Consider the following 12,602-nt stretch of genomic DNA (forward strand, 5'->3'; position numbering starts at 1 on the left):
ATTGGCTTCCCGAACTTCTGAGAGCAGTTGCTTGAACGACTCAACCATGTGGAAAAACAAAGATGGAACATGTCCAGAGCAGACTGTAAACAAGAACACTACCTGCAAGGTGTTAAGAGCTCCACAATGTTTACAGATGCCATCTCTACGGAGACCTATTAGCCTAGTCAAAGTACAACATATACAGTATGTACTGATGGACATTGTACTACCATAATAAAACGGCTCATTTGTGTTGCCTTCATGCATTTTAGCATGCTTTGCATTTTGATTTCTGCTGTTACACATGCATTTTAAGTCTACTGCAGTCAAAAGTTTTGTTCTCATGAGGAAAATGTAGCTCACATACACAGGAAGACATACAGGAAGTGCTCGGTTTTACAAAGGGCAGCACAGTCTCACGCCATCTGGTCATGTCCAATCTCTGAAGTCCCCCCCTCCCCCCTGAAATAGCGGATTAAAAAACAAAAAAAAACAATGGTCCGTTCCTGTGGGTATACAGCTTTGAAAATAAATACTGTATGCTTTCCACTACATGTTCTTCTGAATTGTGCACATTTATATTTTGTTATGCAGATACTGGTCTGATAAAGATGTTCCAGTGAGAAAGAAGATCATCATTAATGCAAAATTGATTAGTTTACGTGTATGTATCATCTTCTGTCTCTGAGCGTGTTGGATAAGGAGATATGTTACAGAGTGACGCAGCAATTTTCTTAACATTATAAGCACTTGCTTTGCTTTCTCTCTTTGTGTGGTAATATTTTGCATGATAACACACATATTTGATTGTGTCATGCATACATTTGAACTATATGTTTTGCTAGTTTGTTGGTTTTTGCATATCATCATCATCATCGTCATCAATCAGTCATGAAATCCAGAACCATTTTAAGTTACTTTAGAATTCACATCGTTTCTCATTTAACTTTTTCTTTTCGGAGTCCTCATTATGCAGGCAGTCTTTGCCTTTTATTCACCGCTGAACTGAACTGAACTGAACTGTCTAAATTGTGCAGCCCACAGTTGGAAATCGTGATCTGTATTCCCATTGGGAGTGCTGAGAAAGTTAAAGCAGTGGCTGTAGAGCTTGTGCAACCCTTGGAACCTATGGAATTTTAAGCACAAGCCAGAAGACATTACTCTTTCTGGGATTTCTTGGAATTCTTGCAGTACATGATACACAACCACTTAACATCCCTTCTGAGAAACTATGGGAAATGCAGCAGAGCTTGGATAAGTTGATTCTGTGCTGTTGAAACAGGTTTAATGCAATATTATTGCAGAGATATTTATAAGCTATGAGTCAATTTTGCATAGTGTGTTGGATAAAAACTTTTAAAAATGATCTACAGTGCCAAATGTATTCACACCCTACCCATTTTGCAACTCTTAACTGAATTACAAATCCTACTTTGTTATTCTAAGCACCAGATAAGCACCAAAATAAACCAGTCTCCCACAGTCTTTCTTCTTCTTTTTTTGTGACATTGTTTAAAGTTTGAAAACAGATTGATGGAGCTGCAGAGTTTATTGGCTGGGAATGATATAAAGATATATCAGTCTACTAAGGGAGTGTACTTGAAATAGCCTACTCAGAGAAAAACATGTAAAAGCACATCTGGAGTTAAACTGTTGTATGGAGCAACTGGTCGTTTTCTTAAGAGAAGAAAGTACAAATTGTTTTTGCATATTACAAAGAAATGCTGCAAGAGAACGAGATTTAGTGTGTTAAAAAACTGTACTGAAATCCTAATCACACCAAAACAATGTAAAGCTACTATTGTTTCAAAAGAAAAAAAGTTGTTGTAAAACTTCTACGAAATATTAAAGCTTGAATATTAATCCAAACAGCATATTTCATTTTTTCCTCCTTTTTGTTAAAACATTCAAATTTAATTTTGAATGTCAGTGTTTTTAAATAAAAAACACAGAGAACAAAATGCCCTTTTGAAGCACTGTTGTATGTGTGAAGACCATAATAGAGCCATGATATTTGTTTGTTTTTCTTCAGGTCTCTCTGGATATTGACAGAACTGTCTGTTCTTTGTCAGCAACACCTTGTTCATCACTCTGACAGTTCACTTTGAGTTCACCCCAGCGTGTAACAAATCACAGCAGATAATTAAATCATCTCACTGTGTTTTTTCAGATCACCAGTTTGTCTGTTTGTAGATTTAAACTGTTGTTATTGTTTGTAACTGTTTGACATGACATGTAAAAGACACGTTGTTTAAATCTGAGACGTTGCAGCACAGTGATAAATTCTTCTACCTTATAGGGGAGAAGGGGCTAGTTGTCACACAGGGAGGTTGTTACAAGGGATGTAGGTCTATCTCACTATAAAGAACAGTCAATGACTGATTACACAAATGTGTTGGACAGTTTGGGGCAAATTGTTACATTTTATTAGGGCAGTTTGTCATGTTTTTAAATGTTATAAATATATGGAATTAATTACTTACAAAATGTCTTATCCAAGATCTGCGATTGGACTGGCCCCCGATCCAGTGTGTTTTCCTGTCTGGGGCCCGAGATGCATGCTGAGATAGGCTTCGGCCTCCCACCACCCTGGAGAGGATCAACGGTATGGAGAATGGATGGATGGATTTCCTAGCCAAAACAATAGTTCAATATTTTTGTATGTTTTGTTTTTGCTGTAAAATAATTTATTCCATTGGTTTTGTTTCATAATTGTTTTACAGTTTAAATTTTGGCATGTTCATCTGTGATAGCCCCACTAAGTCAACATTACATTAAAATAGTTCAAATGTTCAATACATTATTGTAGTGAGAAATGTGACAACTAGCCCCGCTTCTCGCATATTCATACAGTACAGTCCAAAAGTTTGGAACCACTAAGATTTTTAATGTTTTTAAAAGAAGTTTCGTCTGCTCACCAAGGCTACATTTATTTAATTAAAAATACAGTAAAAAACAGTAATATTGTGAAATATTATTACAATTTAAAATAACTGTTTTCTATTTTAATATATTTCACAAATTAATTTATTCCTGTGATGGCAAAGCTGAATTTTCAGCATCATTACTCCAGTCTTCAGTGTCACATGATCCTTCAGAAATCATTCTAATATGCTGATCTGCTGCTCAAGAAACATTTAATGTGTACAATTGTACAAAATATTTGTGTACAATATTTTTTTTCAGGATTATTTGATGAATAGAAAGTTCAAAAGAACAGTGTTTATCTGAAATCAATCTGAAATAACATTATAAATGTCTTTACTGCCACTTTTGATTGATTTAATGCATCCTTGCTGAATACAAGTATTAATTTCTTTAATTTCTTTTCAAAAAAATAAAAATAAAAATTCTTACTGACCCCAAACTTTTGAACGGTAGTGTATAATGCTACAGAAGCTTTGTATTTCAGATAAATGCTGTACTTTTGAACTTTCTATCCATCAAGGAATCCTGAAAAAAAAACTGTTTTCAACATTGAAAATAATCATAAATGTTTATTCAGCAGCAAATCAGCATATTAGAATGATTTCTGAAGGATCATGTGACACTGAAGACTGGAGTAATGATGCTGAAAATTCAGCTTTTCATCACAGGAATAAATTACTTTTCAAATATATTTAAATAGTACACAGTTTAAATTGTAATAATATTTCACAATATTACAGTTTTTTACTGTATTTTTAATTAAATAAATGTAGCCTTGGTGAGCAGACGAAACTTCTTTTAAAAACATTAAAAATCTTAGTGGTTCCAAACTTTTGGACTGTACTGTATATACATCATATATATATATATATATACACAGTAATGTGCAAAAGTCTTGGGCACGTCAGTATTTTCACCCCCCAAAAAAAGGTTTTAAGCCAGTTATTTATATATTTTGCTGTATTGTGTCAGCAGGAAATTTCAGTTCACATTTCCAAACATTCATTTTCATTCATTAATTGTAATAATCCAGTGAGATTTTTGAATACACAAGGAGTCTGACAACAGCTGGTGCTCCACATGGAGATCTGATCTCACCATCATCGAATCCGTCTGTGATTACATGAAGAAGCAGATGAAACTGAGACAAACTAAATCCAGAAGAACCGTGGCCGTGTCTCCAAGACGCTTGAAGAAACCTACCTCCAACAATACAGTACTGTGAAGAGTTTTAGACACTTGTGTAAAATCTCATAGGATGTAACCCATTGCAAAATGTTTAATGAAGGAGAATAAAGTATGTGTAAACTAAGATAACATGGACATAACTGACACGGCTTCTACTCTCTAAATGTACCATCTGGAATTCATTGACTGCTGAGATCTTGACAGAATATCTGTATATGTATATATGGGGGATGGGTGTCTGTTTGAGGCACAGAAAGGGAGAAAAAAAGATTTGAAATTTGGAATAATATATACATACAGTACATCAGCCTTTACTTGCATGTATATACCTTGAAATGAGGCAGCTGGGAGCGAAACAATCATCAATCCTGGAAAAAGTTTCTTGTACAACATCAGTTCTCATAATTTATAGACCTCTGACAGGTCATGCTCTTAATGGGTTTGGATTCCTTATCTGTTCAGCTGTAAAACCATGTCTGTTTTGCATGCATCTGCTGATGGCTAATAAGAAATCTGAGGCGTTGATTCAACAGAACTGAACTCTTGTCTCCACATGTTTATGGGAAACAGGCCAAACAAATACTCCAAGGAGACAGAATGCACTATTAAATGACTGCAGCTGAACTGGTAGAGCATAGCGATAGCAATGCTAAGGTCACAGGTTAAATTCCCAGGGTAGTACTGAAAAATATATCTTGAATGCATTGTCATGATATCAAACCTGCACCATATGTAATCTGATTTCCTAAGGGTTTTCAGTGAATAACAACAAAATTTCTGAATGCTCTTAAAAGCTATCATATTCAGAACACTTTAATAGTGCACAAGTCGTATGGACTACTTTAATTGTGTTTTTATGTTGCTTTTCTTTTGCTTGTTGGAACTATTGAATGAAAAACACCTGCATGAAGATTTTTTAAAACTCTCCTTTTGCATTCTACATAAAACATAACAGCATACAGATTTGGTATATGAGTGTGACTGTGAGTAAAATGATTGTAAAATGATTCTTTTAAAAACATAACATTTGAATGTCATTTCTGTGCATGAAATGTGGGCATGCCCATATCATTATTGTTCTTGGTGCGAAAAGCCCTTAACATTTGAAATGACAACCTTGGTATACTAATATTCATTTAGAAATGAAAGCATGATGTTTGTGAGGGGAAAAAAATGACCAAAATAACCAATATATAGTCACCCTTTACATTTTATTGCATGGATGAACATTTTTATAAAAATAAATGTGAGCTTAGTGAGGTGTTTTATCAGTCTATTTAAGTTTTTATAAATCTCTTTAGAAAAAGTTTACACTGTTTAAAAATGACAGTTTCACATGACTTTTAAAATAGGTTTTGCAAAAAAAAAAAAAAAAAAAGAAAAGAAAAAAATACACTGCCTAAAGAAAGGAAAGATCTAACCTAAGTGATATGCTAATTTAATAGTCTAAATTAAAACAAGGAAAGGAAGCATCAACTAAGCAAACACCAAAAATGGCCATCAGTCATATCACACAGTTTTGCTACAGACAAATGGACAGAATATCCATAATATTTACAAAAAAACAGCTGCAAAAGCAGGAAACAGCTTGACAAGTAGTGTAAAGTGAGTATGAAGAATATACTGCTGTATATGTTTTAGCAAGACTGTAACAGCATACACATCTGAATTAAGGTCCTTACTCAAACTTCATAACACCTTCAAAGCCGTGGTAAGTGAATGGCTCCAGTGTGGAACTGCATTGATCCTTTTCCAGACACGCCATTTTGTTGTACTCACAGTCACTCTCAGAGCCTGGAGCAAAATACACTCCATCAGGTGAGTTGATGGACGGATCTTCATCGAAATAGTTGTGCGGTCTAATGATGACACCACCACCATTGCCCACTGTAACCGTGTTGGGAATGTCTTCTGCATGTGGAATGTGTAGGAAACCAGCGGTCACCCAGGCTACCAAGTCCTTAAGAAGACATAATGAAGATTAGGTCATTATTTGAATGATATATCTGCTAAATAAAAAATATTCTGAGGAAGCTGTCAATTAATACCTCATTGTCGATCATCTCGTTATCTTCAATATATTTGCTGAAGTCAACAAATGGGGACCACATGTAATTCTGACTATACAGACTGCTACTAGTCTGCTCTTCATCTTTATGCTTGGTTATAGCAACTTTATACCTAGAAGAAAGCAAGTGAATGAGAGAGAAGCTAAAGCCAGAAACAACACTTCTAAAACATGTATTGTGTGCATGCCTCAAAACAGTGTGGCCTTACCGAGCCCAGGACATGGACCTCTCTACAGACTCACTTTCAGGGAGGTGATCTCCAGCAAAGCTCACCACCTGAAGCCTGTAAGAGCGCTGGTGGCCCCAGCGATTAGTCTTATTACTGGCTATATGAAGGTAACGGGGTGTTTTGGTGCCATGACGCATCGCTGCTTCTTTTTCTGTCCTGATTTGCTGCTCCACCAGTTGTGGTATCTTTGCTTTCTCTGAGGTCATCCATGGCAATGGCACCTCCTTATATATCATGTCTTTAGTCTGAAACATATTCTTCACACCTTCAAAAAAAAAAGAAAGAAAATGTTTTAAAACCGTTTTGTGTCTTTCAACGGTAAATATTCATGTGGCATTCTCTGCAAACAGATAGTCATAAGTAACATTTCTATATTTCTTTGTGAGATGATTTTTTTTTAGTTTGACCACCAGCAAGACACCTGTAGACCCTTAGAGAATAGTTCCCCCTAAAATAAACATTCTGTCATTATTTACTCACCCAAATGTTGTTCCAGACCTCTATGAAGTTCTTTCATAAAATATAAATTGAAAAATATCAATCATAAATTGACTTTCATTATTTTGTATACATTTGGGGCAAACCTTTGAAAATATGATCGTTCTGTTCATTAAGTATATTAAAAAACTTTTTACCATTATTTTTTTGCACTAAAAAACAGATTAAGATTAAGAACTTGATGATTATTTATTAATATCACTTATTTGTCATTCATCTTTAAATCTTGGAAAAGACAAAAGGTTTGCATGACATTTCTAGGACTGCATCTTTTACAGTGAGCTCTTTTAATGCCTACAGTAAAGTTGAGCAACATACAGACAAAAGACAATTGATATGTCCAAAGCAACAACATGGAGCTCCTCTAAAATGCAAACCAGCAAGATTTGACAAGTTTTCAAATGTAAATATTAATGAGTTGATAGTTTTGCACGTTTTTTTTTTTTTTATGAAGTGTTTTAGAGCCTAAAGTTTGCTGAAAAACCCATCATATGCTGTTTAATAACAGATTAGTGTAAAAAATCCCCCTTATAATGTGACAACATATCCCACTATTGGGGCATGTTGTCACAAAATGTCAACATGTATTATTAACAATATTTTTTTTTTGTAGTATCCACATAGGCTAATCAATGTATCTGTAATTAAATATGATTCTAAGTTATTGCAGCTCTAGTAAATGTGCTCGATTATTTTATGGCACTTACCCAAGATATCCAGGTCGACTTTAAAGTTAATAAAATGTGTATGGATATTTCCAAGGACATTCTCTGCAACCTGGTGCCCGTACTGCTGATTTCCATCATTCTTAAAGGAGGATGATATGTAGCCCGTGGCGTGAACTCTCGCCTCCACGGAGCCGCTTTGATAGAAAATGAAGTCCCATATGTAATCGTAGTTCCCTATAGCAGTAATAGTGCGGAACACCAGAGCACTGTTTGCCATCCCTCCGAAACCATTATGAAAGAAATCTGAGAAGTGTCGTCGCAGAGGTCGCCCAATATCATGCTCAAAAACACAGATGGAGTTTCTGAAACGCTGCGTGACATTTGTGTCAATATAGCGGTACGTGTCTACATAGGTGGCCATGTACGGACAGTCGACCCCGCGCACGAGCTCGTGGGCGAAGCGCCCGATTCCGATACTCGAGTCGAGGAACTTCGTGAGCATCATCCCAGGCGTAACAGAACCGTAGACAGACATCGCCTCCTGCACGCTGAGCTCGTACGCAATCCTTTCTTCTTTAAAACGAATGTCAAACACTCTCATCCCAGTCAGAGAGCTCAAACCAAACGCAAAGCTCCAGTGCATATAAATCACCTGGTTGTTTTTAACGCTGTAACGTTTACCTTGAGGATAATACTGCTGTGGTCCTAAACCAGAAGGTTTTTCCCTCGGCTTCAGCGAGGCGTAGTTTTTGATATCTCTGTGGACTATCTTTTTTACTTTATCCCCTTCGTAAGCTGTAATAAATGCATTAATGCTTTCGAAATATTGGCCGTTGTACAACAACCTGTCAATCGTCCATTCTGATGTGTTGCTGCTTTCGTGATTGACCAGCATCTCAAACCCCACAGGATGGATGTACATGCCGCTGAAATCGCGAAAAAAAGAGATCCAGGTCTTGCGGTCATCACGTTTGATGCCCCTCGGCATACCCTCAAACGGCAGCAATTCATTTTTTTTGGGGACATAACCAAAACTTTCCCTTAGAGGTTTTTCAAGCTTTTGGAAAGCTTGATAAAGCAGCGTGAAGAGCTGCACATACTCCCCAATTGTCACTGTTCGGGCGTTGAAGGGTAACCTCGTCGTGTTGTACTTCTCCTGAGTAACATCTCGATGCCGCAGTGGACCAGGTAACGGTCCCACCACATACTCCTTCAGGTAACCTCCTTCGCCACAGAAGAGCACGACGCTCGCCTCGCGTTTGGGCTTCTGGCCGTTGGCATCCAGGTAGCGCAGCGCATCAGCCTTCCGTGGGAGCGAGAGGTCAATTAAAAAGAGAAAATTCTCCGAGGGCTTTGCTGTGAGCGAATGAGAGATTTTTAAGTCTTTTTGAGCCCACATGTAGTCGCGAACAGACTTGTACTCCTCTGCTGTCAGATCCGCAAAAACCAGACTTTTATCTGAATGGTTGAATTGTTTGGTTTCTTGCAACTGGGACATACATTTTGGAAGCCTATGTGAATTTAAGCATATCAACACAATGTTGATAATCACTGAGATAAGTCCCAGAAGTATCAGTAGGTATTTTAACAGAGAATTCATAATTGTAGCGACCACGCCTCTCTAGAGTTTGAGGGCAACTCTCGTGTCTTGAGTGAGAGTGCGGAATGGGTCTCTTACTACAGTATACTAGTAGCAAGTGTTGTAATAACCACACCCCCCTAAAGTTCACACACGACCCCAGTTTTATAATGCTATCAGCCTGACTTTTTTAATGGGTGGTACTTTCTATTAATAAATCTATAAGTCCCACTTTGTGCATGATTTGGCCAGTCTTCTATGTTTCAGCAACACTCTGAATTGAATCTGCACCTGTTAAAAGCATGTCAGATGTAGATTTTTATGTAAATGTCTCTTGATATTTGGAGGAATCTGATATAATGGATTAGGCCTAATCCTTAACTGTTAGCAGATAAAAACCAATGTTAAACTGGTAAAGGGTTAGTTCACCCAAAAATGAAAATAATGTCATTAATTACTCCCCCTCATGTCGTTCCACACCCGTAAGACCTTCGTTCATCTTCAGAACACAAATTAAGATGTTTTTGATTAAATCCGATGGCTCAGTGAGGCCTCCATTTAGAGCAAAGCCACCAAACCTCTCAAGATCCATAAAGGTGCTACAAACATATTTAAACCAGTTCATGTGAGTGCAGTGGTTCTATCTTAAAAAGTGACGAGCAAAAAGAACAAATTAAAGACTTTTCTACAATATCTTGTGATGGCTGATTTCAAAACACTGCTTCGAAACAAAAGATTTGTAAAGCTTCGAAGCAGTGTTTTGAAATCGGCCATGACTAGATAATGTTGAAAAGTCATTATTTTGTTTTTTTGGCACACAAAAAGTATTTCACTGTAGTCTCATGAACTGTTTTAAATACATCTTTAGTAGCTTTCTGGGCATTTGAAAGTGTAAATGATCTTGCTGTCAATGCAGGCCTCACTGAGCCATCGGATTTCATCAAAAATATCTTAATTTGTGTTCTGAACGGGTCTTACGGGTGTGGAACGAATTTTCATTATTGGGTGAACTAACCTTTTAAAAGGTGCATTTGATATATTGCTAAATTGGTGCAAAGCCTAAGTGCACAAAAAATGAACAAGCAAACATAACTGAACACTTACTGCTTAAAATATTTGAGGAGCTTGTATAGCATTCTAGACTACAGTTATTTTCCCGGGTTTCCATCAAAGTTCTTTTCAGTTGAGAGGAGGAAAATTTGTTGCACAACAGTTCAGTTCTGACATGCTGCATTTGTGCTTCAGGAAAATAAGTAGATTTCTTGATAAGGTGTGAGTACTGCAGAAGCCAGAAACACCCCCCCAACCCCCCCCCACCCACCACCTTTTTTCTTTTTACAATAATTGCTTTAATTTAGCCTCATTGTAGTTCTTAGAAACACATTTGAATCAATGGAAAAAAGGAAACAGGAAATGCCTTTGTGTAGTGGAAAACAATGCACACCCATTCCAAAGTGTGCTTTATTCAATTAAGTAAGGGCCATAATACAATGAAAATACTCTCATGCAGACCATATTCATCGAAATAAAAGTAGTTACTTACTAGTATTTGTATTTATGATATCTGCCAACCGAGTTCCTACTTAAAAGTTTGAATGTTTGAAAGTTTATCTTAACCCAACAAACATTTTTTTTTCTGTGAGTAGTAAACCTAATTGTTTTAGAAAGGTGCTAACAACCCCAAAGTGAACTTGAAACAACCCTCATGAATTTGATTTGGAGATCCTAAGACAAAAATGTACTAATAAATACTGTGTACTTAATAAAAGCAACTGTTGTAAAAGGATGTTCAGATATTTTTATTAGAAATCAAAAAACTGGCTAAGAAAAGAAAATCAGATCAACTTTCATTTCAATTACATTTTTGCACTGTCACCCATTACAAAACGGTCTACTGAACAAGATTAGCACCTTTGTTAACTTGATTCACTTTGTTGTATGATCCTATTTTGACAATTATCAGATGTTCCCCATAAATGGTATAGACTTTTGTCCATTTCAATTTCAAATAATATACCACAAATGTGGAAGGAAAGAATACATTTCTTGATAATCTTGATAGATTTCTTATACACTATAAGATTATAAATCAGTAATTATTATTATTATTATTATTATTATTTTTTTTTTTTTACCATATTAGTCAAGGTAGGGGCTGTTGAAATTAGAATATGTTTTTCATTATAAATTGAAGAGTGGTCAATGCTGACCTTAAAATTCCTTGTTTATTGCCTGCAGGAAAACGATCCTCTTCCTGAATCTGCTTTTTGTTTGCAGATTTAATTACTCCATGCTCTAATGCCTCAGGACTTTCTACAACAATGTTTTTCTTACTGAAGGCCCATTACTGCCCACTTGCAGATCAGACCTAAAGTTAAACTCACAAGCCCTCACTAGTCTGTGCTGCAGTTTTGAACTGCAGATGATGTTCTGTGTGCCAACTGCAGAGTGACCTGAGAAGTACTGGGTCTCATCTGTCTGAATGCATCACACTTGTTTAATATTCATTTTTAAACATCTCCTGTGTGAACTCTATATATGGGCTATGGGCATATATGGGCTGTGTTGTTTCCCCCATCACAGAGAGGAGGAAAGCACAGGGAATCATGTTATGTTAAAAAAAAAGCATATTCCTTGGCTCTGTCCTGAGTACATCAACAAATACAGCTCAAGTACAGTAAGAAAATGAAAAGTAAAAAGTACAGAAAAATATAATTGCAAAAGTAGCAACATTATATTCACATCTTAAATCTATTAATCTGCAAACCATTAGAAAAATCTGACCAAAGAGCCAATGGAAATGGTTCCCCCTGCATATCAGACAATTCTGATCCCCCCCCCCCCCCCCCCCCTCAGGAAAGTCTAAAATAGGCACAAATGGAAATAGACACCCAGAGATATACTAAATTTAAATTGATTAGATGAATGAATCACCGAGTTGATGAGTGATCACCAAAGTAATAAAAACTGACAGATGTTTTACAAGAGAAACTGGATAGATCACATATTTAACCTCTCACGTAATATTCTTGTTGACAAAGAGCGACGCAAAAACATTGGTATACTAAAAAATCCAAACGTAGTTTGCAACAACTTACAAAGCAAGACATTTTCCATTTCCCATTTCTCACATTTGTAAAAAGCTTTCAAAAGTAAAAACATCTATCCAAATAAGAAGGTATAAGAAAAGCAATGCTTCGATGAGAGCAAATTATTCTAAATAAACTAATATTAAGCAATCTTTTTTTTTGCCTTTTTATTATTTTTTTCTATTCTAAAAGTATTTAAACGTCACAACAGACGTACAAGAAAAGATTACTTCAAAACGTGAAACATTAACTCACAAGATAGAATGTACAAGGCGTTCGATTCCCTGACGTAACAGAACGCACGTTGCTATGCAACAAAAACAAAAATCTATGGGTGCTACGCAGAGATACGTTTCATGTCATAGCTGTTAC

At 36.3% G+C, this 12,602-nt stretch overlaps 1 protein-coding gene across 1 annotated transcript; it reads right to left on the reverse strand.

Annotated features, from left to right (window-relative positions):
* Window positions 1–5,290: 5,290 nt before the first annotated feature.
* Window positions 5,291–9,271, reverse strand: aoc2 (amine oxidase copper containing 2). Its single transcript, XM_048206279.1, has 4 exons — window positions 7,602–9,271; window positions 6,376–6,661; window positions 6,147–6,279; window positions 5,291–6,058 (listed from the first exon to the last, which is right to left on the reverse strand). Exons 1-4 carry the CDS (start codon window positions 9,160–9,162, stop codon window positions 5,777–5,779), a joined length of 2,262 nt encoding a protein of 753 aa, XP_048062236.1. The 5' UTR covers window positions 9,163–9,271; the 3' UTR covers window positions 5,291–5,776.
* Window positions 9,272–12,602: the final 3,331 nt, after the last annotated feature.

This window comes from Megalobrama amblycephala, linkage group LG1 (assembly GCF_018812025.1).
Source record: "Megalobrama amblycephala isolate DHTTF-2021 linkage group LG1, ASM1881202v1, whole genome shotgun sequence".
NCBI lineage: Eukaryota > Metazoa > Chordata > Actinopteri > Cypriniformes > Xenocyprididae > Megalobrama > Megalobrama amblycephala.